General features: G+C 45.6%; 1 protein-coding gene across 2 annotated transcripts in view; it reads right to left on the bottom strand.

The window, feature by feature from the left end:
* The window catches only part of FNDC3A (fibronectin type III domain containing 3A), a 379,001-nt gene that overhangs the window by 304,685 nt on the left and 46,726 nt on the right, over positions 1-27,590 (bottom strand). For both annotated transcript variants that reach the window (XM_030200475.1, XM_030200477.1), the window contains exon 3: positions 23,045-23,120. In XM_030200475.1, the coding sequence (XP_030056335.1) occupies positions 23,045-23,120 (76 nt within the window). The remainder of the gene's footprint in view (positions 1-23,044; positions 23,121-27,590) is intronic.

Here is a 27,590-nt window from a genome sequence, read left to right on the forward strand (position 1 = left end):
CCAGGCTGTAAGACCAAAGCAAGATGGATCATTCACTCAAGAATGGGCCCAGAAGAAAAGCCCAGAGTCAAGCGGGATCTAAAACGAAGGTGCCACCAGGAGCCGCACCATATCCACATACCAAGGGCGCCATGGTTAATCCAGAGCTACCAGAATGACTCAACCCTTGTGGCAAGCGATCCAAAATAAACTTGGCCACGGAGGAAACACTATCGAAGAACGTCCTCCGGCTAAGGAAGTAATTGAACAACCAGCCCTGCCGAATCGCCCTCTCTCCGATGACAGAAGAAAGAAGGCATCTGGGCATCCAGCCGGGATGCCATCAGGTCTACCTCCAGAGCTCTCTACCTGAAGCCAAACTGGAGAAGCACTGGTGCGGAATAACCAGTCTGCTTAGACCAGAAGACTGCAGAAAAAAAGAACTCACCCTAGGAAAAGCCTGCAAAGTGGGCCGCGTAGAAATGGAACACGAGGTCCTCTTCCCACTCCATGGGGGCGACACACGCCCTGATGACCACAATCTGACTCTAAGTCCCACTCTACCGAAGAAGCAGCCACAGTCTTATCTTCTCTGACGACACAAGCATCACCTAGCCCACAATGAGGCATATTTTCAAAGCACTTAGCCTTCCAAAGTTCCATAGAAACCTATGGAACTTTGGAAGGCTAAGTGCTTTGAAAATGAGCCCCAATGAGGCCTATTTTCAAAGCACTTTGGGAGGCTAAGTTCCATAGGTTTCTATGGAACTTTGGGAGGCTAAGTGCTTTGAAAATGAGCTTGAATGTGTCCTAAAGTGCTAGAAGACGAACAGCATCAAAAGCATATCCAGGCGGGGGAGACGGCACAAGCACCGCCTGGCCTGCAATGTGTCCTAAAAGGCTAGAAGATGAACAGCACCAAAAGGAGGTCTAGGTGGGAGATCAGCTATACCATCCCGTGTGCCATCCACTGCCCCGGAGATGGAAGAAGAAGGCAAAGGGCTCTCCAGTCCGAGAGACTCGCATCCGTGACCACCACCATCCACTGCGGAGGCGCCAAGACATCCCTTCCACAGGGAGGAATTGCGGAACCACCAGTTCATGCGCAGCCGTACCGAGAACTGCCAGGGAAGACACTGCTGACACTCCTGGAACACAGGAGACCACCCATTGAGAAGCAAGAGCTATAGATGTCGTCTATGAGCACTGCCCACAGCACTACCTCCAAAGTGTCCGCCACAGAGCCCAAGACATGAATGCATAGTGTGAAGTCTAAGGGGCTGTCCTATCCTGGGTAGGCCACTAGGTGGCGCTGTTCCCATAGAAATGGGAGGAAATGCCCAGGATGAGTCACTAGAGGGAGCTAGTAGGGGAATGTCCAGGTGGAGGTTGCTAGGACCAAGGAGAATCCTGGGCTGGAAACAGGTGGAGGTGGTTAAGGGCTGGCTCCTGCCTGGAATTAGGGGGAAGAGCCCAGAGGGGTGGAGAAGCTAATTAACTACCTTATACCTGCCTGAGTGGTGAAAGAGAAGAGAGGAGCTGGAGACCTGGCAGCTGGAGGAAGAAGATCCCTTTGAAGGTACTGGCTGAACTCTGTGGACTTTTGAAGCTCTTTGCTGAAAAGGTGACAGCTGCACTACCCGCTGAGAAAGAAAAGTAAAGGCTTTTGTTGGGCTGTTTGAACTGTGAAAGTTTGAGGAATGCCTTTTTGTTATGTTTGAGTTGAAGAAGAAATGTTTGAGTTACAGAAGAAATAAGCCATGAAGATTATGTTAAATGGCAACTAATAAAACCTTTAGTTAGAAGAAGCCTAGTGTGGGTGAACATTTGTGAAAGGGGATGAGGAGGCAGAGAACTCCCCTGTGTTTGGGGCAGAGCCCTGGTGAATCACCGAGAAGTGTAGAGCCCAGCAGTGACTGTGTGTGTGAAGGAAGCTAAGCAGGGTCAGCCCTGGCCGGGTCCTGGAAGGGTGACCAGTTCACAATAGCCAGGTCTGAGGACTTAGCACCCTGAGCAGACTGACCACCCAAGTCTGAACCTAGATCCTCCAATCCTCAGTCAAGAAAAAAAATCATACCAGAGCTGACTGGAATGGGATGAGGTGGCTCATTTGACGGTTGACCACCCAGCCCAAGGAATCCGAGAAGACCCAGGAAGAGATATTCTCGGATCTCCTCTAGCTCGAGGTGCACTCTGATGCTGTCCTTGCGGAGAATGCCACAAAACTCCCAAACCTCGGAAAAGGTGAATGGAGCCATAGCCATGCCAAAAGGCAAAGCCTGGAAATGAACATGAGGGCCCAGAACGGCCAAACAGAGAAACCACAGGTGAGGGGGCCAAACAGCAAAGAGAAGAAATGCAGGGAAGAATGCTAAATTCAAGTAGCTCTGAATATAGCTAGCTGTCCAATATAAAGAAAAAGTGCAAAAAAGGCCTTAGAGACACTGCAACAAACAGCTAGCTAGAGGCATAGGAGCCAACTTTTCAAAATTATTGGGGGTGCTAAGCCCAATGGAAATAACCCCTCCCTGGACACATACAAGGAATTTTCTCAATATAGGGGGTGCTCAAGCACCCACAGAGTTGGCTACAATGGCTAGAGGTGCCACAGATACAGTGGAAGCTGGAGCTGGAATGCAATAGTTTGATCAGTGTCAGAGAGCAAAAGAGCAGAGCTGTTGCGGGAAACCACCACAGCTAACCTTTGGTACTGTAGCATAGTGTAAACTGTCCCAGCTATGGAAAGAACTGCTTGTCAAGGAAAGCAGTATGAGAGGGGGAAGTAAAATATGCCCCATAGAAAAGGAGCCGAGGGCCACAGCTTCTAATATGATGCACAAACCAACCTTAAATCTGTGCCCTTCAGGCTGAAAGCCAACCATCTTCCAGAAAAATAAAACTATTTTGCTGAAGCTACAACGTGAAGGATGTCAGACTCACAGAAACAGAACCAAGCCTTGCGATCAATGTGCAGGACCGTCAGACTCAGAAACAAAACTAAGGAAGACAACTTCGGCTGGCAGGAGTTGGGGTCCCCCACCAGCAAAGGTAGCAGACGGCGACGGCGGGTTGACGGCGGGAGGGGGGGTGGAGAGGGTCGTCGACAGGGGGTCCAGGGCCAAATCTATGGGGGCCCAGGCCCCCATGGCCCCATAGTAGCTACGCCACTGTTCCCAGGCAGTCTCCCATCCAAGTAGAAACCAGCCAGGCCCATTCCTGCTGAGCTTCCAAGATCAGAGATCAGGCACACTCAGGGTGGTGTGCTCATAGGTAATGCCTGTACTGCCAGTATAAAAAGAGTTTCACAATGGAAAGAGGGAAACTTCCAAGCTGTTCAAGCAACTGCCCTCAGAGAAAAACTGAGGGGACACCAGGAACAGCCTTAGCCAATGCAGGAACTATAAGAAAATCTAAACTCACCACAGACAGTGATGCCTATTGCTATGAATGTACCCACTTAGGCAAACATGGCTTTCCAGCTCAGGTGATAGAAATAAGTAGTAGTAGGTGATTCTTGCTGCCTTTGTGCAGAAGGACTGCCCTGAAAAGACTCCCTCCGAATAGAGAAAGACAGGGGAAAAATGGACCCTACTGCTGAGCTGGAGAGAAAACATCCCCTCTTTGTGGCAGGGTCCATCAGAAGAGACTGAGACAGGGAACACGCCAGAAAATTCCAAAGGCTGAACTAAAAAGGAACTGTCAGTTCCCCTACCAGACTTCTGCATCATATAAGCATACAGAGCAGCAGAATGAGCTGGGGGGGGGGGGGGGGGGGCTTAGAAGCCCCCTGCCCCAGAGAAGCCCGCAGAGTGGCTGACGTGCATCCTGAAAAAAACAAGATGCATCGAAGGACCATTAGATTCCTTCTGGAAAACCTAGCCATCTAGAACCCATCTACCCAAGATGGGCATAAAAACTCCCCCAATCACAAAAAGGGCTAAGGCCAAGCTCTCTTAAGAAGAAAAGTTAAAATTAAGGGTCCCAGAGCAGAGATCCTGCTCAGAAGATATAGAAATAGCTTAAAGTAATTCTGTTCTTCCAGTGGATCCCCTTGCATAGTGGGGGCAGTTTGACAAGAATTTGTGCCACTGCCCCAGCTACATGCAAACAGTTTATTTATTTTATTTTTGTTACATTTGTATCCCGCGCTTTCCCACTCATGGCAGGCTCAATGCGGCGGGCAATGGAGGGTTAAGTGACTTGCCCAGAGTCACAAGGAGCTGCCTGTGCCGGGAATCGAAATCAGTTCCTCAGTTCCCCAGGACCAAAGTCCACCACCCTAACCACTAGGCCACTCCTCCACTCTGACTCAACAGTGATTTTGGTAAAGCAAACCAAAGGCTGGAGAAAATAAAGGGGAATCCCCTGTACCAGCAGTCTGTAATAGAACACAAGATCCTTTCGGAGAAGCCTCCTCCCCCCCCCCCCCCCCCCCCCCACCCCCATGCACACATCAAGGCTGCAGGGCGGGATCAGGAGAAAAGAGAGGGCCGTGCCGGCAAAATAGGCGTGCATTCCCGCCATTTTAGCACAGGAAAAGACTGCTTGGGGAAGGGGAACTTCAGCGCTTCCCTACCCAGTGTTTGAACATGCCACCACACAGAGTCCCGCTGCGGAGCGTCTGCTACCGCAACAGGAATAACTTTGAAACGCCAGCATCAGCCACACTAAAGCACGGTACCCCTGCGCCAAAAAGAGAAAGGCAGGGAGAGACTCACCGACACAGCAGCCTGCTGCTTAACCAGCACACAGATTGAAAGCACAGCACTAAAACAGGGAAACCCTGTACTGCCTGGTCATGTCAGAAATCTTCTGGGGAGGGCGGTTTAACACCGAATGAAGGCAAAGGAGCTCTCTTGGTTTTTGGTTTTTTTTCTTTTACTGGTAAGGAAGGCTAGAGCTCTAATGACCGGGAGGCAATGGGGGAAAGGGTGAAGCAGGGGCCCAGAAGACTGAGTATGCCCCCAAAGTCGGCACCACCAGCCAGACACCCCTAAACTCAACTGGCCCACAGGACCCAGGAGTATCCCCAACAGACAAACACAGGAGATGCTGAAGCACCGTCCACCACCTGCTGGAGATAGAGATGTACTGAGGTGAAGGAGGAGCTGGCCGTCTGGTATCACTGCCTTCAGCTTTGCAATCTCTATCTTCACCTGCTGGTAGATGGACACAACCCACCAGATTCATCCGCTGCATACGCTAAGGAAACAGCACCTGCACTCATAAAATACGATACGAATGCGATATAAAACATGTATACATAATGTTCTCTCTTTGCCATTTTTGGGTCACAGACAGTAGAAGCCTGTCCAGCAGTGGCCTTTACATCCCAATAACTGAAGATGCTGTCTAAGCACCAATCCAGCCCATCATAATAGCCAAGAGATCATTTAAGATTTGTTTACATTCCAATTTCTTTCTATACAGGAATCCTCCCTTTATCCCACACATTTTTGAATTCCGTCATTGTTTTAGACTCCATCACCTCCAACAAAAGACATTCCAAGAATCCACCACCCTCTCCATGAAGTATTTCCCAATAATATTTTTAAGTCTACCACCCTGCAACCTCAATTCATGTCTTTTCTATTTCTACCACTTCCCATCTCTGGGAAAGATTTGTTTGTAAATACCTTTCAAGTATTTAAATGTCTCTCCTACTGTCATCCCGTTTATCTGTCATATCCTCAATCTTTCACTGTCCACTACGACTGTTCCTGATGCCTTCAAACATGTCGCAGTCACACCACTCACCTATCACCCCATCTCCCTCCTCCCTTTCCTATCCAAGATACTGTTCACTGCCGTTGCCTTGACTTTCTTTCATCTCAAGCTATTCTTGATCCATTTCAATCTGGCTTTCACCCCCTTCATTCAACTGAAACAACGCTTGCTAAAGTCTCCAATGATCTGTTCCTAGCCAGATCCAAAAGTCTCTATTCTATCCTCATCCTTCTCGATCTATCTGCTGCTTTTGACACTGTTGATCATAGCCTACTCCTTGATACGCTGTCCTCACTTGGATTTCAGGGCTCTGTTCTTTCCCGGTGTTCTTCTTATCTCTCCCAGCGTACCTTTAGTGTATACTCTAGTGGATCCACTTCTACTTCTATCCCACTATCAGCTGGTGTACCTCAGGGATATGTCCTGGGACCTCTTCTTTTCTCCATCTATACTTCTTCCCTTGGTACTCTGATCTCATCCCATGGTTTTCAGTATCATCTTTACGCTGACTCCCCCCAGATCTACCTCTCCACACCAGAAATCTCAGCCGAAACCCAGGCCAAAGTATCAGCCTGCCTGTCTGACATTGCTGCCTGGATGTCTCAGCGCCATCTGAAACTAAACATGACCAAAACTGAGCTTCTCATCTTTCCCCCTAAACCAACCTCTCTTCCTCCCCCATTCTCTATTTCTGTGGATAACACTCTCATCCTTCCTGTCTCATCAGCTTGTAACCTTGGGGTCATCTTCGACTCCTCCCTCTCCTTCTCTGCACATATTCAACAGACTGCTAAAACCTGTCGTTTCTTTCTCTACAATATCAGCAAAATTCACCCTTTCCTTTCTGAGCACACTACCAGAACCCTCATCCACGCTCTTATCACCTCTTGCTTAGACTATTGCAACTTGCTTCTCACAGGTCTCCCACTTAGCCATCTCTCTTCTCTTCAATCTGTTCAAAATTCTGCTGCACAACTAATATTCCGCCAGTGTGGTTATGCTCATATTAGCCCTCTCCTCAAGTCACTTCACTGGCTTCCTATCCGTTTCCACATACAGTTCAAACTCCTCTTATTGACCTATAAGTGCATTCACTCTGCAGCTCCTCAGTACCTCTCCACTCTCATCTCTCCCTACATTCCTCCCCGGGAACTCCATTCACTGGGTAAATCTCTCTTAACTGCACCCTTCTCCTCCACCGCTAACTCAGACTCTGTTCCTTTTATCTTGCTGCACCATATGCCTGGAATAGACTTCCTGAGCCGGTACGTCAAGCTCCATCTCTGGCAGTCTTCAAATCTAAGCTAAAAGCCCACCTTTTTGATGCTGCTTTTAACTCCTAACACTTATTCACTTGTTCAGAACCCTTATTTTATCATCCTCACCTTAATATTCCCTTATCTCTTGTTTGTCTGTCCTAATTAGATTGTAAGCTCTGTCGAGCAGGGACTGTCTCTTCATGTTCAAGTGTACAGCGCTGCATACGTCTAGTAGCGCTATAGAAATGATAAGTAGTAGTAGTAGTATATCATATCTCTCCTAACATTTCTATCCTCTAGGGTACACATATTCAGATCTTCAAGTCTCTTCTCACAGGCCTTTTGGCACAAATCCCATACCATTTTCATCTCCTTTCACTGAACCACTTTTTAAATGTACTTAGAAAGATACAGCCTCCAAAACTGAACACAGTACTCCGTGAGGCCTTACCAATGACTTGTGGAGGGACATTAACACCTCCTTTCTTCTGCTGGCTATCTATGCAGCCTGTGTAAACAAGAAGGTAGGAATATGAGCCAGGCTATCCAATAACTGGACCTAAAATCAAGTTTAAAATAAACAATATTTATTAATTTTCAAGCAAATAATAATAAAATAATTCCACATTAAAAATGACTCGACACAACGCTGTGTTTTGGCCAGATGGCCTACATCAGGAGTCTGGTGGCTGATAACAGCAATGAAAATACGAATAGCACTATTTGTTTGTAGCGTGCAGCAATAAACGGATCATTTGCCAAACGGTCTTTTTCAAGACCATTTTTGAATCCTTGTCTGCATATTGTGAACACATTACCAAGTTTCTTTGTAGATGTTACTCGTATTTTCATTGCTGTTATCAGCCACCAGACTCCTGATGTAGGCCATCTGGCCGAAACACAGCGTTGTGTCGAGTCATTTTTAATGTGGAATTATTTTATTATTATTTGCTTGAAAATTAATAAATATTGTTTATTTTAAACTTGATTTTAGGTCCAGTTATTGGATAGCCTGGCTCATATTCCCACCTTTTTGTTTACACTTCACATTTCGTGGGATCTATTGAGTTCTCCACGTGCGTGGATTCTCTTTAGATATCTATGCAGCCTAGCATCCTTCTGGCTATGGCCGCCACCTTATATTGTTCTACTACCTTGAGATCCTCAGACACTATCACCCCAAGGTAGCTATCAGCCTCTCGCCCCCTAGTACATACTGTTCTTCTAATTTTTATAAATCATTTCTCACATTATTCATTTCCTCCAGAGTGTCTACCCTGTTGCAAATCTTCATGTCATCTGCTAAAAGGCAAACCTTTCCTTCTAAACCTTCAGCAAGGTCACTCACAAACACATTAAATAGAATTGGCACAGGTACCAATCCCTGAGGCACTGCACCAGGGCTGCCGAGAGACACAGCCAGGCCCAGGGCAGGACTGGACCGCTGCACATGCCCCCACTACCCCACACTTAGGCCGCCACCACCTGCACCTTTCTGTCTGCTCCCTTGCTCTGTCCTCTCCCGTGCTGCTCCTGTCTGTGTCAGGACCCGGATGACTGCATTTCGCGAGGACAGACCAGGAAGTAGACAGAAAGAAGCTTGATGGTGCCGGAAATTTACCCTTCCCTGCCCCCAGGCAGAATTTTGCCCTTCACTGCCCCCCCCCCCCCCTTCTCGGCAGCACTGCACTGCACCATTCATATTTCTTCCTCTGTGCAAATTCCATTTACCACCTGCTTCTGTCAACTGTAAATTAGGTTCTAGTCCAGTTCACCATTTTGGACCTTAATATCAGCCCACTCAGTCTATTCATGAGCCTCTTAATGAAAAACTGTGTCAAAAACTTTGCTGAAATCCAAATAGACTATATCCAGTGTATATCCCTGATCCAATTCTCTGATCACCAAGGTTTGCTCTAAGCTGCGCACACAGGTAAGAAAGGGGGCACACACACCTAGCAACTGCACGCACAACATTTTTGCTGGCAAAACGCAAGTGTATTTAAAACTGCAAATTTTACTTTCATTGCCTAGCTTGAGCTGCAGACCCTTACCACAAGAGCACTGCTTCCCCGCCACATGTAACCGTGTACCTAAGCCACACAGCATCAGAAGTTCAGGTTGGTCTCGTGGTCGAAGCACCATCAACCTGAATTTCTGGTGCTGAGAGGCTCAAGTGAGAGGATCTCTGTTTGACCAATGGAAAAGGAACTTGGAGGGTTAGGTTCTAGCCTCGGCCAAGGGCCATAAGTGGGCCAAGCCTGTGAGTAGTGAGTGACTCTATAGAATGTGTGTCTATGGGAAATGTCTGGCAGATGTGTAGTGTGTATGTGAGATGCTAGGGAGTGGGAGAGGGGAGGAGATGCGAGGGAGGAGGGGAAGAGATGCTGTGTAGGGAAAGAGATGCCACGGAGGGGAGGAGATGCAGGGAGAAGATGCTGAGGAGTGGGGAGGGGAGAAAATGCTAATGAGTGGGGGAGGGGAGAAAATGCTAATGAGTGGGGAGGGAAGAAGATGTGGCAGAGGGGAGGTAAGAGGAAGAGATGCTGGGGAGTGGGAGAGAAGGAGGTGCTGGGGAGTAGGGGTGGGGAAAACATGCAAGGAGTGGAAGATGCAAGGGAGGGGGAGATGCTAGGAGTGGGGGAGGGGAGGAGTTGTGTGTGGTAGAATAGGATGGTGGCAGAAAAAAGGTAGGACTGGGGAGTTTGAGTGTGTATGGGGGTGCGGTCTGTACAGGGGGTTTTGCGTTGTTTCAGTGTTGAGTGGGTACATTGTGCTGAGATGCATTTATGCTTTTCAGGACATTCTCATTCTTCCCTTTCCGCTTATTATTTCCCCTTTTACCAGTCCAACCATCAACAATGTCACTGCCAAAATTAAAATAGAAAAGAACTGTAAATTCACTTATATCTGAGTGTCTGCACAAACGTGTTGTAATGGGAACAGCAGAATCAAACAACATATGAGTTGCATTTCATGAAATATTTACATATTTTTTTATTTTTGTTACATTTGTACCCGCGCTTTCCCACTCATGCAGGCTCAATGCGGCTTACATATTGTATACAGGTATATGACAAGAATCACAGAGTTGTGTGCTTTTATTTTATTGTGCTGGGAGAATTTCCAAAAGGAGACATGTGGAATGATGTATGGAAGTTGGATTGTTTTGAAGCGTCAAGTCAGTCACATTTGAACAGTGTAGAGATGCTAAGAAACAAAAATCCATCATTTCAAGGTGGAATGTCTGGATTAAAGGAAACAGACACTAGTAGTGTACCTCAATGGCTTTTGTCAAAGATAATGTGCATACTTTTAACAGGTGGCCATGCCCAGTTTCGGCCCTGACAGCCAATCAGAAGTGAGGATTCGCCCAACCCTGCCCACATCACGGCCCCATGATGACATCAGATGTGACATCTCAGCCTTATCCCTTTTGTTTAACCCCGCCCCAACCCTGCCTTATTTGCATAACCCCACTCCAAACCCTATCCTTTTGTATAACCGCACCCCAAAATTCGCCCCTTTTGATGATGGCATCGGAAGTGACATCATAGCCTTGCCACTTTTTCTAAGATGGCAACTACAACTGGATTCACTACATCACTTCCTGTTTCCCCTACTGACCGCCATCTTAGAAAAAGTGGATGGGATCACATGATGGGAAGTGATCTCAAAAAAACTCCGACACCGCCCCCTACAGCCTTGAAGGAACATGTACAGCTTAACTTTTTTATCACAGGAAAGAAAATAAGCGTTTTTAGCCCTGGACTCACAGTTTTATTTTTATTTTTTTCTTTTAAAAAGATACCTTGTGTTTATTTTAAGCCGGATCGCGTTAGGTCTGTCTGCTTGTAAGAACAACAGGAAGAACCAGCGTGCTGTGCAAAGCCTCTTCTCATAGTCCTGCTTTTTCAAGAGATCATTACATCTGTGTGAACTGTTTGCTTTACAAGTACACTGTTCTTGTCTGTGTATGATCAATCAGTCTGTAGCCTCCTCCGCAGCCCCTCCCTTTCCCTAGCCATCAGCCTCTCTCAACCCCCTTTCCCCTTCCACTGAAAGAACTAGTGTGAACCTGCTGTGCTGTTTCTTCCTGCTTTTCAAGAGATCCTTTTAACAGTTCAGTGTGAGCTGTTTTGCTTTTTAAGACTACAAGCCCCGTAAAAACAAAATAAAAAACAAACGGGAGCTGTTTTCAAGTTTGGCGTTTTAAAAAAGTTGGTGGTTACAACATAACTGGGGAAAAAGTTAGATAAACAAACTTTTTTTCTTTTTAAATGCTTTATTTTGTTTTAGCAGCGTTAACCTAAGAAACATACAAGTTTTTTTATATTTAAATCGTTTTTATTATTTGCTATGGCATAAAATAACATGTACATTACTCGCCGTAAAAATACATACAGAGTATCATCATACAACTGAAGTCACAATGTATTTTACATTTTCTCCCCGCTTCCCATCTTCCTCCCTCCTTCACTTCTATTCTATGGTTTCAACGTTTTAATGGAGAAATTATGTGATGAGACTCCATCTCAAAACAGTATTATTCTTTTATGTAAAAAACTCATACTAATAGATCTATCATGCAAACATTTACAGTTTTAGCCTCTTCTACGTGCTGTCTATGTCAGTCATGTTTGTTACTGATATATGCAAATAATAACCAAGTACCATACAAGACACCAGCATCTTTGGCCATTAACAGGTATCAAATTCAACACGTTTAAACCATCATAACATTTTCCCCCTCCCCCCCACACCATTAAGCACATCCATATAACTATAGTGAATAAACCGAACTCTAAAGTCCCCAATGCGTCTAAAACTCTATTTGGTCCCCGACGGCACTCCATGCCTCAAAGCAACACAAGTCATTCCCCAACTAACCAAACATTCCCATCAGGACATCAACAGCCATTGTCCTCAAATGGTCTAAAGTCTCTTCCCCACCCTCCCTCACTCCCCCCCCCTGAGTTTCCATGGTGTACTGTCAACAATTAAGAATTCTACTACGCGCTACCGGGGTTAGTGAATCCCAGAAAGGCGACCATCTCCGACAATAAGCATCCCCTTTGCGTGAGGCCAGGTCTCCCACCCCCCCTACGTTCTAATGCACATAAGGAAATCATTCTAGACCTCCATTGCTGGTAAGTGGGGGCTTCTGCCGTTATCCATTGGTGAAGTATTACTTTCTTACCCATAAGGACCGCCCGTTTCAAGAAGGGCCTAAGTCCCACTACCCCTGGAGCTGATAGTTTGAACTGGTCAAATAAAAGAGATGCATAGGGGCTCCAGGTCACCCCCCAGAGGGCCGACACATGCCCAGCCACCCGTTTCCAAAACTCTAGAACCCTCGGGCACTGCCAGAACATGTGTCCAAGACCCGCCGGGGACCGAGCACACTTGGCACAGGTATCATCGGCTCTCATGGCTGCCCTCATCGCCCTATGTGGAGAAAAATACATTCTCATTACAAACTTATAAAGAGTTTCTCTCAGTGTCACGTTCTCCGTCACTTTAGAAATATTTAACACAAGTTTTTAAGTGTTCGCCCTTCAGATTCAAAGATAGCTCATTATTCCACTGGGTTGCCAGTTTCTCATAGTCTACCTCCCCCAACTGCTCCCTCAGACATGAGTGAAAGTACTTTAGGGGGACTGCTGATTGCGCATCCAGGGCAAACAGAGCGAGCAACTTCTCCCACGTCTCAAAGGTCAAGGAAGCCTGCGGAATCGACCGGATATAGTGTTGCAATTGATGCCAAGCGAAAAAATCCCCCGTCATGGTCCCGAATTCCACCCGCCAATCTCCCAATGTCTTCTCCTGTCCCTCCTCCGCATAAAGCTGATGTAAATAATGAGCCCCTCGAGCTCCCCAGGCCACAAATTGGGCCGAGGTCGAGCCCGGGGAAAAGTCTGGGTTACCCTGCAACGGTAACAAAGGAGAATATCTCGACTGAAGCCCAAAGAGACGGCACACCCATTTCCACACTCGTCTCAATGGCAAGAATAACACTGCATAGGCACTAGGTACCCGACGCCCACATGACTTTATATGTAGCCAAGCGCTAAAATGTAGCGGCGCCAACAATAACTGTTCTTCCTCTGTGCAAGTAAAGTAGCTCGTTCCTCTAAACCAATCGGAGATGTGCCTCATGTTCCCTGCTACCGATAACAACTTAACGTTCAATAATCCCCAGCCCCCCTGATTCTTCGGTCTATAGAGCTGCGCCGCCGCCATCCGCGACAGTTTCCCTTGCCAAATGCAACGTGTGACCCACCGAGTCACCAACCTCTCATCCTTCCGACTAAGCAGTATCGGCAACATTTGCAGAGTATAGGTCCATTTGGGCACCAATATCATATTGAATAATGCCACTCTACCCAAACCGGACAGTGGCAAGGACTGCCACACCTGCAAAGCCGCCCTCGTGCACTCCCGCAGGGTTCCACATTCAATTCATAGAGCTTAGTCAGATCCGCCGGGATCCACACCCCCAGGTATTTCAATGGACCCGAGGTCCAGGACAAGGGAAACTCCCCCTCCCACTGCTCTCGTATATGCTCCTGAATTGGAAACGCTACCGATTTTTGTAAATTAAGGGTAAAACCTGAATAGTAGCTAAACTCGTCTATTTCTCCCAAAAGAGCAGGTATCGACTGCTGTGGTCTCGTCAGGGTCACTAAGATATCTTCAGCAAAAGCTAAGGTTTTCATTGAGGATGACGAAAACGCAACGCCAGAGATATCCGTATTTCCTTGGATAGAGCGCAATAATGGCTCCAAATATAACAAAAACAATAAAGGGGATAGGGGACATCCCTGCCGTGTACCACAAGACACAGTAAAGGAGGGTGTACGCACTCCATTCACCACTAAAGACGCGTGAGGCTGTTCATAAAGCGTCTCAATAACCTGTCGGATCCAACCCTGTATCCCGACAAAATCTAATACCGAGAACAGATAGTCCCAACGCACCCTGTCGAATGCCTTCTCCGCGTCCAGGCTCACCAAAAGCAACGACTCGTCAATCACCTGACTCCGGGCAATGGCAAGACATATCTTCCTCACATTTAGGGTAGAGTGGCGGCCCCGGACAAAACCCACCTGCCCCTCTCCTATCAGCGATGGTATATGTGGTGCTAGACGATCCGCTAGCACTCTGGCCAATATCTTCAGATCTACGTTTATTAAAGAAATCGGCCTATAGGAGCCCGGAAGGTCTACAGGCTTACCCGGCTTGGGTATCAAAGTAATCACCGCATCATTCGAATAGCTGGGGAAGGACCCCTGAAACAGGGAAGCTTCGAAGAACTCCAACAGTGGGGCCGCAATCTGTGGAAGCATGCTTTGATAAAACTCAGATGCATAACCATCCGGTCCCGGTGCCGTACCCTTTTTCAGTGTCTTGACCACCCGCTGGACCTCTGCCCCCCTCAAAGGGGCATTTAGCTGAGCAATGACAGTCTCTAAATATTCCCTGATTGAAGGACCCTCCTGCTCTCCTGGCGTCGCATACAAAGCCGCATAGTAATCATAGAATAACTGCGCTATCTTCGAGGCTTGGGTTACTCGCTGACCGTCTGGCGCTACTAAAGATGAGATAAAACGGTTACCCCCCCAGGTTTTAACGAGCCTCGCCATTAACCTTCCCGGCTTGTTCCCAAACCGATGGAATCTGAAAGAGCGGTAGAAAAGGTGTTTTTTAGTTCGTTCGTGAATCAGTGCATTTAAGGCAGCTAGAGTTGATAACATCCGTTCCCGATTGTGCGCCGATGGGGCTGCCAAGTACACTTTCTTGGCCTCCTGATATATCCGCTCCAAGCGAATGAGTCCCTGCGAGAGCCGCCGGGATCGCGCACACATGTAGGATATGATGTCCCCACGCAGGACAGCCTTGGCGGTTTCCCAATAAAGTCGTGCGTCCGAAGTATGATCTGCATTCGCCTCCGCAAATAAGGACCACCGCTTCTGCAAATATTCCTTGAAATTTTCATCTTCCACTAAGTAGGACGGGAACTTCCATAACCTCTGTCGCAGTCTCGCTTCACCCAGATCCACGTCCACCCAAATTAGTGTGTGATCCGAAACCTCTAAAGTGCCAATCTCCGAACGCACCACCTGCGAAAACAGGGGGGCTGACACCAGAATATAGTCCAATCTGGACCACATGCCATGCGCACGAGACAGATGCGTGTAGTCATGCGCACTAGGGTTGCACAACCGCCAGGGATCTACCAAATTTAGAGCCTGACATAGGTATGGTAAGCCCTTTCCTCCTCCCAATGCCTTACCCTGGGTCGGATTTGAACGATCCTGGTGTGTGTCCAGCACCTGGTTGAAATCTCCCGCCACAACCCAGGGAGCCGATGCGTGCTGGATCCCTAATCGTACCAGGTGTTGGAAGAACGCATGGTCATATACATTAGGTCCATAAACATTCAAAAGGTAAAATTCCTGACCCATAACATTCATTCTCAATAGAATATAACGTCCATTTGCATCACGTGCTACCACCTGGGTGCAACAGTGCAAATTCTTGTGCACCAACACCGCCACTCCCCCCTTCTTGCCCCTTGCAGACGCAAAATAGCAGTCCCCCACCCAACGTTGTTTTAACTTTAAATGTTCTATATCTGATAGCTTAGTTTCTTGTAAGCAGGCTAAGGAGACATTGTGACGCTGAAGAGTGGCTAAGATTTTTGTACGTTTAATAGGCGAAGTTATGCCACACACGTTCCAGGATATCAATCTAGGTACTGGAAACTTAGCCAGGATCTCTCAACCTCGCCCGAACAAAAGTCCACACACTCAAAGGACTAAGGACCCCTGGGCGCCCAGCCTTCACCCCCGAGCACCCAACCCCACAGCTTTCTGTTAAAGTGCTTCCCTTCCTCTCAGCAGCACGTAATACCACACTCCAACCCATGTCAGACACCATGGAAACCCCCAGGTCCCACCCCCCCTCCTAATCCCCCTCCCACCTCCCTCCCCCTTCTCTCCAACTCTCACAACCATTCTTCTCCATGCTTCCACAGAGAAGCCTGTCTGTGATCACGCAATGATACCAAGAGGAATCCCCTCCTCACTCATGATGAATTCTCCCCAATTGCCATACCCTTAAATCAGAAGCCCCATCCTCTGTTCTCTATACCACACACACACCTCATGTGTACCACCCAACCCCCATCATTCCCGTTATCATACACACACACGTGGCAACAACTCCTTAACTGTGGCTCCTTCCACTCCCCTCGCAGTCTAAAAACCCCCTTTCATTCACAAACCGTACTTCTACTCTTGTCCTTACACTTCCCCGATTCTCACACATTCGTCCCTCTTCCCCAATCCCCAACCCATTCATACCCAGCGAGGCCTCTGTTACCAGGGGCTCTCTGACAGGCTCACTCACAATATTGTCCAGATATTTGCTTGGTCCCATTACCAACAGTTACCAGGTGCCGGTTTCCACCAACTTCAGATGCCAATCACTGTCCTGGTCACTCTCCTGCCTCTTGCTGCTCAGGGGCTCCGTTCAGCCAAGCCATCGCGCTCCCCGGTGTCTCATAGGAGCGCCACTGACCGTTGTCACAAATTCTCAGCACCGCTGGATAGCGAACCTGGAATTTATAACGCCTCTCTACCAAGCGGGCACAGACCTCTGAATACTGGCGGCGTTTCGCCGCCAGGGCTGCCGAGTAGTCCTGGTATACCCGAACTGCCGCTCCCTCGTAGCAAACTTCCTCTTTGTGTTGACGAAAGTATTGTAAAAAAGCATCTTTCTGTGCCGAGTTAAGGAACTTCGCAATAACTGTTCTGGGCCGACGATCACCAGCACGAGTGTTCCCCAGGCGATGCACGCGCTCTAGTCTCACCGGGTCCGTCTCTTCCGCGGTCACTATCATCTGGGTCAGCCACCGCTCCAGGACTCTACGCAAAGACTTCTCCGGCATAGACTCCGGGATGCCTAAAAAGCGAAGATTGTCCCTACGAGCCCGGTTTTCTAGATCTTCTAACTTGTTTTGCTGCGATGTCACCAGCTCCCGGAGTCTCGTGAGCTCCACGCTGCTCTCCTGACCACCATCTTCAAGATCGGACACACGGCACTCGAGCTCACCCGTCCTACGGGCCAGGTCAGTTGTAATTTGCGAAATCCCGGTCAGCTGCTCCGACAAGCGTTCCAGTCGCGGCTCTAAAGCGAGTACCACCGCGTTAGTAAGTTCTGATATCGCCGCCTCGGTACAGGAGAGCTGCGGGGCCTGCACCAGGTCCACCATTTTGTCATCAGCAGACTTGTTACGATCCGACCCTTTTTTCGTTGTTTTTGCAGCCATTCTGCTTTTTGGCGTTAGATATCTGTCCATATGCTCCACCAGTGCTCTTTCCAAGCAAAAGGGCGGGCTAATTAGGGTCTTTCTGCAGCGATTTCAAAGGATGAAGGATGGGATCCTCGAGCAGAGGCAAAACTCACGTCTGCCTCCTCTCACTGCATCACGTGATCTCAAACATACAAGTTTTTAAAAAAAAGTTAAGTAAAGTGCCAGTAAAAGAAATAGCAATGAATTAATATTAAGGAAATTATAGCTCCCTCTGCCCTTTCCACAGACGAGTCAGTAGTAGCCCCCACACATGTTACCATCCTTGTAGATCCTGTTCAATTTATCCATCATCTTTATCCACCACTAAGTTTGTTTGTTCATTCAGGCACACAAAAGGTTTACCCACTGAAACACACCTCAGACTAACACAGCAGGAGTAGTTTACATCACTATTTGCCCATGTGATCTGATCTATGTAGAAAAAAAAACTCTTAGAAAACTAAAGATTAGGATGAACAACAGAGCAATATATGAGCTCCATTAGTGCAACATTGTACTGATTTTTCATACAACTTCTCTGATCGCAAGTTCCTGGGCTTGAAGACAGTTAGGTTATACTGGTGTGGAGGGAACTTTGATGACATTCTACTGAAACATGAGCAAAGATTTATCTTTGAACTAGATACTATCTCACCTGTAGGACTGAATGCGGAAGTAGATTTTTCTGTGCTCCTATAAAAGAATTTTGAGCTAATGATTATGCATTACAATTTCAGGCCATCAGTATTCATATGTTATGCCCTCATTTTTTTTCACGGTATCTGTATATTAGTTTTATGTTTTTTTATATTTAAAGGGTTTTGGTTACTCAACACATACAAATTAAATCCTGTCCTATTTAAAATAAGGGATTTTTCTTGGGAGAACTGTATTTTATTATTTCTTTACTGTCTTATTTTTTAAACTGCACATCAATTATGATATCACAGTATGTTGAAATCTGCATGATACACCTAAAGATTTTATATTTAAATTATTTATTTTTGCACTACACTAGCCCTTTAATTTTAGTGCTTTCTCAGGGTGCTTTAAGATGACGATCTGACGTCATTGACCATGTGCAACTCTGTAGACCGGAAATGGCAATCGCCACAACGACAAATGTAAGCCACATTGAGCCTGCAAATAGGTGGGAAAATGTGGGATACAAATGCTACAAATAAATAAAATAAATAAATAAATCTAATATAATAATTTGCTCCTGCAACGTTCCAATGAGGCTACCTGCGATCGTAACCATCTGCTGACGTCACTCTCCCGCAGTAGAAGCCTGCTTGCCTGACGTCAGGAGATGGTTAATCTATGAGAGACATTGGAACGTTGCAGGAGCAGCTTCAGCCCTTCCTCCACACACACCTATATCTCCACCCAGGGCCGCCGAGAGACTGGGCCTGGGCCAGGCCCGGGCCCCTCCACCCCCCCCCCCCCCCCCCCGAGGTCGCCTTTCCTTCCCTCCCTGTGTCCTGCCCTCGTGTGACGTAACTTCGTCGAGGGCGGGACACAGGGAAGGAAGGAAGGGTGAACGGAGGCGATCTGGTGCTGCCTGCTGCGCTTTCGGAGGTCAGGCGCTGTGAGTTCAATGGAGAGGGCCTGGCCCGGGTGGAGGGGGCCGGCAGCGACTTCAGGGGGGAACTTGGAAGCGGTAGCGACGTCGGCGGGGCAGGGGTGGTTGGTAACAACCTGGGGAGAGACCTGTGACGTCGGTCACTCATCATTTATATAGTAGGATGTTTATGATTATTTTGCTAACATGTATAATGACTTAGCAGAAGAGATGATACCGTTTGCATTACATTAGCTGTAAACTGAGGTGAACTACATTTTTGGTCCTTAATTTTTTAAATATTTTTCTTCAGATCTTTATAGTTTCATCTGTTTAAATTCATGGCATATATATCAACATTGAAGTTGGCATTAGATAATTTACAACAGAACCCAGGAAAAGAGATAAACAACGGTGGAGTCGAGATTTGGGCCTCCCAGCAACTTCCACAGACTTGGGTAAAATGATCACACACATGCTATCGGGGTCGATTAGTGCAGAGCTTCAGGAGTGTAATTTTAAGGTCATACACAGAGCATATTTCACACTGGAACGTCTCTTTAAATTAGGAGGGATTAGCTCCCCAATTTGCACCAAACGTAAGAGGGAGGTCAACTCATTCATTCATGCGTTTTGGGAATGTACACACATTCAGGCATTTTGGAAGGAGGTGGCCCAATACTTGGAACAACTAAGGGGAAGGTCAGTGAATCTGTCCCCCACGGGATTCTTCTTGGACCGATTTGAAGATTTTGGGGTCCATGATAAACACTTCAATTTGATGCTACGGAAGGCAGGGATGGTGGGCAAATGAGTAGTGTTGGGAGTGTGGACCAGCGATCAGCCCCTATCATATTGGCAGTGGAGGAATAGACTCCACGGGTTAATGTTACTGGAACTCCAATATGCACGCTCAACGTTCAAACGGAAAAAACTATTTCTTCAAACCTGGGATAGATATATTCAGTCCCTTCCCCATAAAGCCCGCAGTCTGGTGTTGAACTCGATATCTTGGGGAGCACAATAATACGGAATGTAGGAGGATAGAGCGAACAGAAGTAGAGAGGCCGGGGCGTGTCGCAACCTCGGATGGCACAGAGTCGAATACAAAACAAAACCGGTAGTGAGGGGAGAAGAAGTAGAATAACTATTAAGAGGCTGCTGTTCAGATTTATTTGAGACCGTAATGTCACAGGCCAACGTATAGACATCATAATAACACATGGGGGATTGCTCTTGGAGGGCTATCAGAGTACAAGCCCTTGGAGGCCATCCTATCATGACCAAGACGGGGGGAGGGGCAATAAAAGTTGACAATGGAGATCTTAACAGAACTGTATTTGACTGATAATGATACTGTTGTATTGACGGCATAACAAGGTCTCTGTTCCAAATGATCATCATCAATGTGAAATGGTTGAATTATAATAATAAAACTGTAATACAATTGGGTTCAAAAGATTAGGGTTGGAGGGGAGGGAGGGTGAAAAGGATAAAAATGTTGATGATGGAAGTTAATGTTGTACCTGCACAATTACATTGTGTTCTTCAAGTTGTAAAATCTTCACATTAACCGTTTTGTTTATAATGTCGAATCATCAATAAAAATTGTTGAAACAAATTTATGGCATATATTACTTCCTATGCATGTATCCTTAATTTAGGTTGCTGTTGTAGAAATATTCTGCATGCAACACACAAAATGTTTCAACTGAGATGTCATCACTAATTTTAAAACCAAAAGAAGGGTCTTTTATAATATATTTTTAAAGGTTCTTGTGGACCATCAGAACGTGGGTGACTCAAAATTCAAAAGCACATATAAAACGTACTTAGCCACCACCAAAACTGAACAATCCAGATTACTACAGAGTGACCGGCCTCGGTCACTCACAGAGAACACAGACTGACCCTCATGAAATACAAATTAAGTGACCATAAACTAATAGAAATATGTAGATAAAAATTCAGCTGAAACTGCCCAAAAAACAGACTCCTACATATAGGACTAAACCAGAAAAACAAAAATATTTTCTCCTTGTACTGCTATAAAGATAGCAGATCAGGGTCAGCACAGGTTGGGGGGGGGGGGGGGGGGAGAGTTGCAACCAGGGTAATTGATCTGGTCCCCCCGGCTACAGAGGGCCCCAAGGCTGGCTGAAGCAAGCATGGCCTTGAGCCCTGTCCATGTCTAACACCAGCTCTGTACATTCCAAAAGTGACATATTCCAATCAGTAAATAGAAAAAAAAATTCTTTGTTTTCTGGTCATTTTATTTTTCTCATCACATTGTCCCACCCTCTAGTTTCTGTGTTCCTCTGTCTTACCTTAATTCTTTTTCCAGTAGCTCGCGTCCATTTGACATTTCTTCTTTCTCCATGTTCACTATCCATTTCCCTTCTGTGTCCCTGTCCTTATCCTCCCTGAGTCCAACATCTCACCTCTGTGACCCTGCCTCTTATCCTTATCCATGTCCAGAATTTCCCTCACTCCTTCCCTCATGTCCAGCATCTCCTCTATATCCTGTCCCTCCCTATGTCCAGAATCTACTCCTGTTTCTTCCCTTATATCCATCATGCTTTGTCTTCTGTCCCTTCCTGTGACCTGAACCTCCATCACTGTTCCCTAATTTGCATCATTCCCTCTCTGTGTCCTGTCCTTCCCTGTGTCCACAGTCTCCCCCATTCTCTCCCTTATGTTCAGCATCTCCTCTGTGTCCCACTCCACCGTGTCTAGAATCTCCTCCCCCCCAATTCTTCTTTTATCCAGCAACCCCGTGTGCAGAATTTTCCACCATTCTCTCCCTCATGCCCTTCTTTATAGTCTTTTTCTCCCTCCCCCTGCCATCTATGATCTCCTCTTTATTTCCCTATCTTCCTCTGTGCCCTTATTCCCCTCCCATCCCTTCTTCTAAGTGGTCTAGAATCTTTCCTCGGGGTCCTTATCTCCCACCCACGCACCCCGTTAAGTTCTTCTCCAAAGCTTCCTGTTTTCTGTTTCAGCCCCCTTTCCTGGAGCCCCATCAGACCCTTACCCATGGCTGTCACTGGATCACCCAAAAACCTGCAGCGGTGATATCAGAAGCAGTGCAGAACCTCTCAGCCGCATGCATACTGACGAGACTGCAGTTTCCTATGCTTCCTTCTAATAATGACATTGTCACTGAAGATCTTCAGGTGGCTGTATGTGAGATGTGGCAGCAACTGAATGAGGAGGTTGGGAGGGAGTGCCACCAGCCATTGGCAGAAAACCACTGTTTACAGTGGCTGGAATCCTGTTCTGCTAGTTCGGCCTGCAGCTGTTGACTTGGGCCAGAATGAAGGTGGACAGGTACAGGTCCACTGGTGACTATGCCCCCTTTTCCATTCTTCACCGCGATTCGGCTCTTTATGAAGCTTGAGCATGTGGAATAGGAAGTTTGGCCCAGTCTCGTAGTTTCAAATCCTGCAAGACTTTCTTAACTTCCTATACCATGCAGCACATGCTTCATGGAGCGCTGAATCATTGTGCAAAGCCAGAAACACTTTGTTTGAGGCAGCTATACAAAAACAAAATTTGGAGGTATAAAATCCCAGGCGCCAGCATGCAATTCCTAGGCACCATGAGTTTGTTTGCCCCTGGATGGAGACATTCTTGATCCCCCCCCCCCTTTTTTTTTGTTAATACATATATTTTCCTACTTCCATTGGATTGGAAACAAACTATATCTGAAATCACATCTAAACTAAGGGAAACATTTCCAAACTATGCCCAATAATTTATCCAATCTAAGGTTAAGAAAATTATGCAATATAATCCGACAAATCTTAAGTCACAAACTATACAAAATGGTAATAAGTACTGTACACTGCTACACTATATCCCCCCAACCCCCCCCCCCTCCCAAAAAAATAAATAAATAAATAAATAAATAAAAAGTTCACTTTAAGTTCTAAATATTTTGCCCAAAGGCTGCTATAGGTAGAACTTCAGAACTACTCTTACAACGATGCTATCGGAATATTTCTAACGGGAGCTGAAGTTTTGGGGAGATTTACACAATTTACTTCTAAAAATTTCAACTTATAAAGAAAGCAGCATTTCAAAAAATATATCTCAGATAAAAAAAAAGAATCATGCTGTAAAAGGAAGCAATAAGATATCATGGAACCTTACCTGTAATGCACTGAAACTGGCCGTCTTCTCTTCTTATTGTAAAAGCTTCACCTGGGTTAACTTGTACCAGAATAACCTGAAAAAGGCATAATATATTTTAAAAAAATAAATTAAAAGTGACGATTTAAACCATCATACAAACATGCAAGGATTATTTCCTGATTATGTAAATCTATCCATATTAAAGCCTCTTTTACATATAGCTAATGGAAAGTAACTGGGATTCAAATTTATCATAAAACTATATATGAAAAAGTAATAACATAAAAAATAAGTGATACCACAGTATTTTACTTTTAATAACCAAAACCCAATTCCCCAAATTACCACAACAAAACTCCTACATTGATGTTCTTAACTTTCTAAGTAGATGATCGTAAGAAAAACTACTTTGGCTTCTACCGAGGACTTTTCTTTCTGTTTTTAAACTGCCTAGATAATTTGAAGAATCGGATTTTGAGTTTACTGATTTACAATAGTTTCCCCATTGCTCCATTTTTGTAGGTTTATCAAACCTCAGAACAGTAAACAAACGTAGTCAACTTTCAAAGAAAGTTTACCTGAATAAAGTCTGCAAATACTGTACTGTTTCAGCATCAAAATCCCTGTAAATTTGATTTAAAAAAAAACAAATTTAGATTCCTCCTATAGCAACCCCCTGGAATTTGCAATAACTGGCATTGCTCTCCTCCATTCTCCACATCCTCCCCCATGATGATCAAATCTTTCTTACCTTTTTTTTTTTCACGGTTCTGGTGCTGGGCCAGTGCATGGCCTTGAGCATGCACAGATACTCAGGGCTTTGATCACGTGCAGATGTTCAAGGCTCAGCACCAGCACAGCACCATAACCTCAAAATAAAGTAAGAAGAGAGATTCGGTCATCACGGGGGTGGGGGAGAAAGGAGAGAAATGGTTGTAATTGTAGGGAGAAAGGCTGGAGGAGAGAAATGGTGCCTCCATTAATAACCCACGCTAGACTTCAGAAAACCCAGTATTTCTAATAATAGCCCGGTCGATTATTAGAGACAAAATGGTACTTTTTTTATCCACAACTTCGGATCAGTTTTTAAAGTGAATAATTCCATTTGAAAACTGATTAGGGGAAAATACACATGAAGGTTTTTTACTGGAAAACAAACGCACACACTTTTGTGTTTTTTAAAAACGTTATTATCCATATATTTTATGTTGATTTTACGCGTGTTTGCTCTTGGGTTTTTTTTTGGGGGGGGGGGGGGGTTTCTTGAGATTTAGAGACCCCGAGGCAGGCTGATATCTGAAACAAGGTCCATGTTGAATCCTTCAAATAACGCTAATTTGAACTCTACTAGTGAATATTCTTAAAGCCAAAAATGGGTATTTGCTCTAAATACAGTTCAGCCACATGGACTTAATTCCTGCGTGGAATTGAGTGCATTTCATTAAGATTTATAAATACAAGTAAATAGATTAAGCTATATGTGATTTTACTTTGAATTAACTTTCTGATTTTCTATTTGTCAACACATGCATGTTGACAACATTGGCTTCATGATCCTTCATCAATGGCTTGTTTGGAAGTCTGAGCAAACACAACCACAATGGTGGAAAGAACAACAATGTCCCACGAACAGTCACAGGAGCAGAAGAAGAGTGGGAACAGAATCAGGCTCTTCAAAAACAGAGCAAAGGCATCCAACGTAGATATAAAATATTCATTGAGGGATGACAAAACACAGTACCATGTTTCAGCACTGAAAGTGCCTTTTTCAGGAGTCTGCACAAATACAGTCAAAAACACACATATAAACATCTTATAAATAAAATGAGGTATTTTACATATATATTACAAATGGTAATAAAAAATGTATAATACAATAAAATAAATTCAACAAATTAAAATAAAAAGCTACAAGAATAATCATTTAAAATGTACACAAAAATTAGTGACAAATCTAAATATAAGGAAACGTAAAAATGAAAGGAAATATTTAAAAAAATAATAAAATGGTGGCTACAGTAAAACAGTCAATTGAGAAAATGTTTGCCATGAAAAGAAGACAAGTAAATATGTAACATTGTTTAAAAGTTGTGAAAAAGAGACCAAAGGATGTACAAATAAACGGTCTTAAAAATAGGGCGTGTATGTGTGTCTAAAGGCATGGGTATATGCATGCATTTTATAGGTAATCTAAAAACTGACCTTGGTAAACATGTTAAAACAATCCTTATGAACAGAATCTTCAGAAGCAAACCTTTACAAAGCTGTGGTCTGAAAAAAGACAAAGTTATGCATTGTAATATGAAAGATGTAGCAATGTAGTATGAAAAACCTTGAATGTGAAAGTTCTATATGGCAAATTTGTGGCACTATAGACAGGTGATGAAAGAAATATGGTGATCCACATAAAAAGCGAGCCATGGACTGTGACCGAAAAGAAAGTGTGCCACAATGACATACATATGCTGGGAGAATCGAAAATATGATAGAATTAGAGCAGGAAATATGGCGAGGACAAATAGGAAAAAAACTTAAATGGTGAAGTGAAGCATGTGTTAAAGGTAAAAAAGAAAAATGTGGAGGAAGTGACGTCACCGCTACTGATGGCAGCTTAGCTTCTGAGCTCCCGCTCCCTGAATTATAAAAACGCTTTAAAAAGCACTCCCCAGCCAATTTAAAAATATCTGCAGCGTTCCTTACCGCTCCTCATCGGCAACAGCATGAGCAGAGCAACTTCAGCGCGGCCTAAGGAGGCCGATAAATCGACGGGCGGCGGGGCAAGTAAAACAGCTAAGCGCCACGAGGCAATGGCGCGAGCCTCCCCGTCGGACTCAGACTCCGCGCTGTCGATGTCAGAGTCGCGGAAGCCGCCAGCTAAAAAAGGAATCTCAGGCGAACTTCGCCAGATGCTTGCAGGTATACAGGAGGATATTAAAAAATCGAAGGACGAGATCCTGGACAAAATGGAGGTACTTAGCTCTGACCTTCGCGAGCTGGGTAACAGAGTTGAAGAGGCAGAGGCAAAGTTGGAAGAGCACTCTGAGTCCCTGCTCTCGCATGAGGCCCACCTTCAAACTCTGGATCAACAAAATAAAGAACTTACATATAAGCTCGATGACCTAGAAAACAGGGGACGTCGGAACAATCTTAGGTTCCGTGGAGTCCCCGAAGGAGGTGAGAAAGAAGATGTCCCGCTTATTATACAAACACTGTGTGCCTCCCTGCTGGGCTCTGATGCTGCAACGGCTAAGATAGAAATTGATAGAGCACATAGATCCCTCGGTCAGAGGCAGGAGAACAGAGCAAGGGACATTATCACGCGATTCCACCGGTATGAATTGAAAGAACAACTGCTTAACTGCGCCAGGAAAAAGACTGACCTGGAATATGGTGGAGCAAAGATCTCTGTGTTTCAAGACCTTTCGCAGTTTACTTTACAGCAGAGACGCCTCATGAAACCGGCCCTGGACATTCTAACTAAAGAACACGTTGCATACAGATGGGGCTTCCCTTTCTCGCTGAATTACACTCTCCAGGGAACCAAAAAAAGAGTAACATCACTTTCTGAAGCATGGGCATCCCTGCATGCGGCGGGCATGGTGAAAACAAGCAAACCTCCAGGGGACTTAGCATCTGCCACGAAGGCCAAACTTCAAAAATGGCAGAGGGTCCCTTCCACTACTAAAAGGAACAATTCGAAAAGAAGAGTCACCATGGAGGAGACCTGAACTGTTGCAGTGGCAGCTTGATCGCTTTATCATACACGAGGCCGCACTTTGCAAGGCGGCTGGAAGGACGATGGTTCTGTCTGAGCCAATTGCTGGAAAAGCAGCAGGGAGTAATAACTGTAATGTTATGTTTTAAGAGTTATGTTACTTTAGCAAAAGGGACATTCAGATCCCTTATTACTGGAAGTTATGAGGGTGGAAAAGTGGGGTGGGGAATGTTGTGTTCACGGTTGTAATGTTGCTGGGGATATAGGGGGGAGGTAGCTTAAATATTAGTGGGGCGAGCTGGGGTCCCTTATGAAGATGAGTGCATTCAGCACTGGGCAGAAAATTAAGGGACCTTGGCGATTTAAGGGGTGATTCGGGGAGGGGCGTGGGAGCTGGCTGTGGGGATGAGGGTGTGTCACTTTCTCTTGTCCCACTCTGGGGCCATGTGCTTCCGAGTTGGTGTTAGAAAAGAGGGGTTGGGGGGGATATGGGAGAGTAGGGGGATACTTAGAAGGCAAAGAGGGGGAGGGGAGGGTAGGGAGCATCACCGGTTTATTGGAACATCTATACATGGAATGAGTGGAACCCATTTGTTTAGCCTTGACCTAGAATCCTTGTAATGTGTGCAGACCTCAAAATAATATCATACAATGTGAAGGGGTTGAACATGCCTCAAAAAAGGCAGAAACTGTTTAAAGAATTACAACAGATAAAACCGCATGTTGTTCTGCTGCAGGAGACACATCTCCGCAGGGTGCATGAGCGGCTCCTCTCACACTCAGACTATCCCAATGCCTTTTTTGCCTCCTCAGCAGATGGGTCCAAGAAGCGTGGGGTAGCGGTTCTGT

The sequence above is a fragment of the Microcaecilia unicolor genome, chromosome 4, assembly GCF_901765095.1.
Source record: "Microcaecilia unicolor chromosome 4, aMicUni1.1, whole genome shotgun sequence".
NCBI lineage: Eukaryota > Metazoa > Chordata > Amphibia > Gymnophiona > Siphonopidae > Microcaecilia > Microcaecilia unicolor.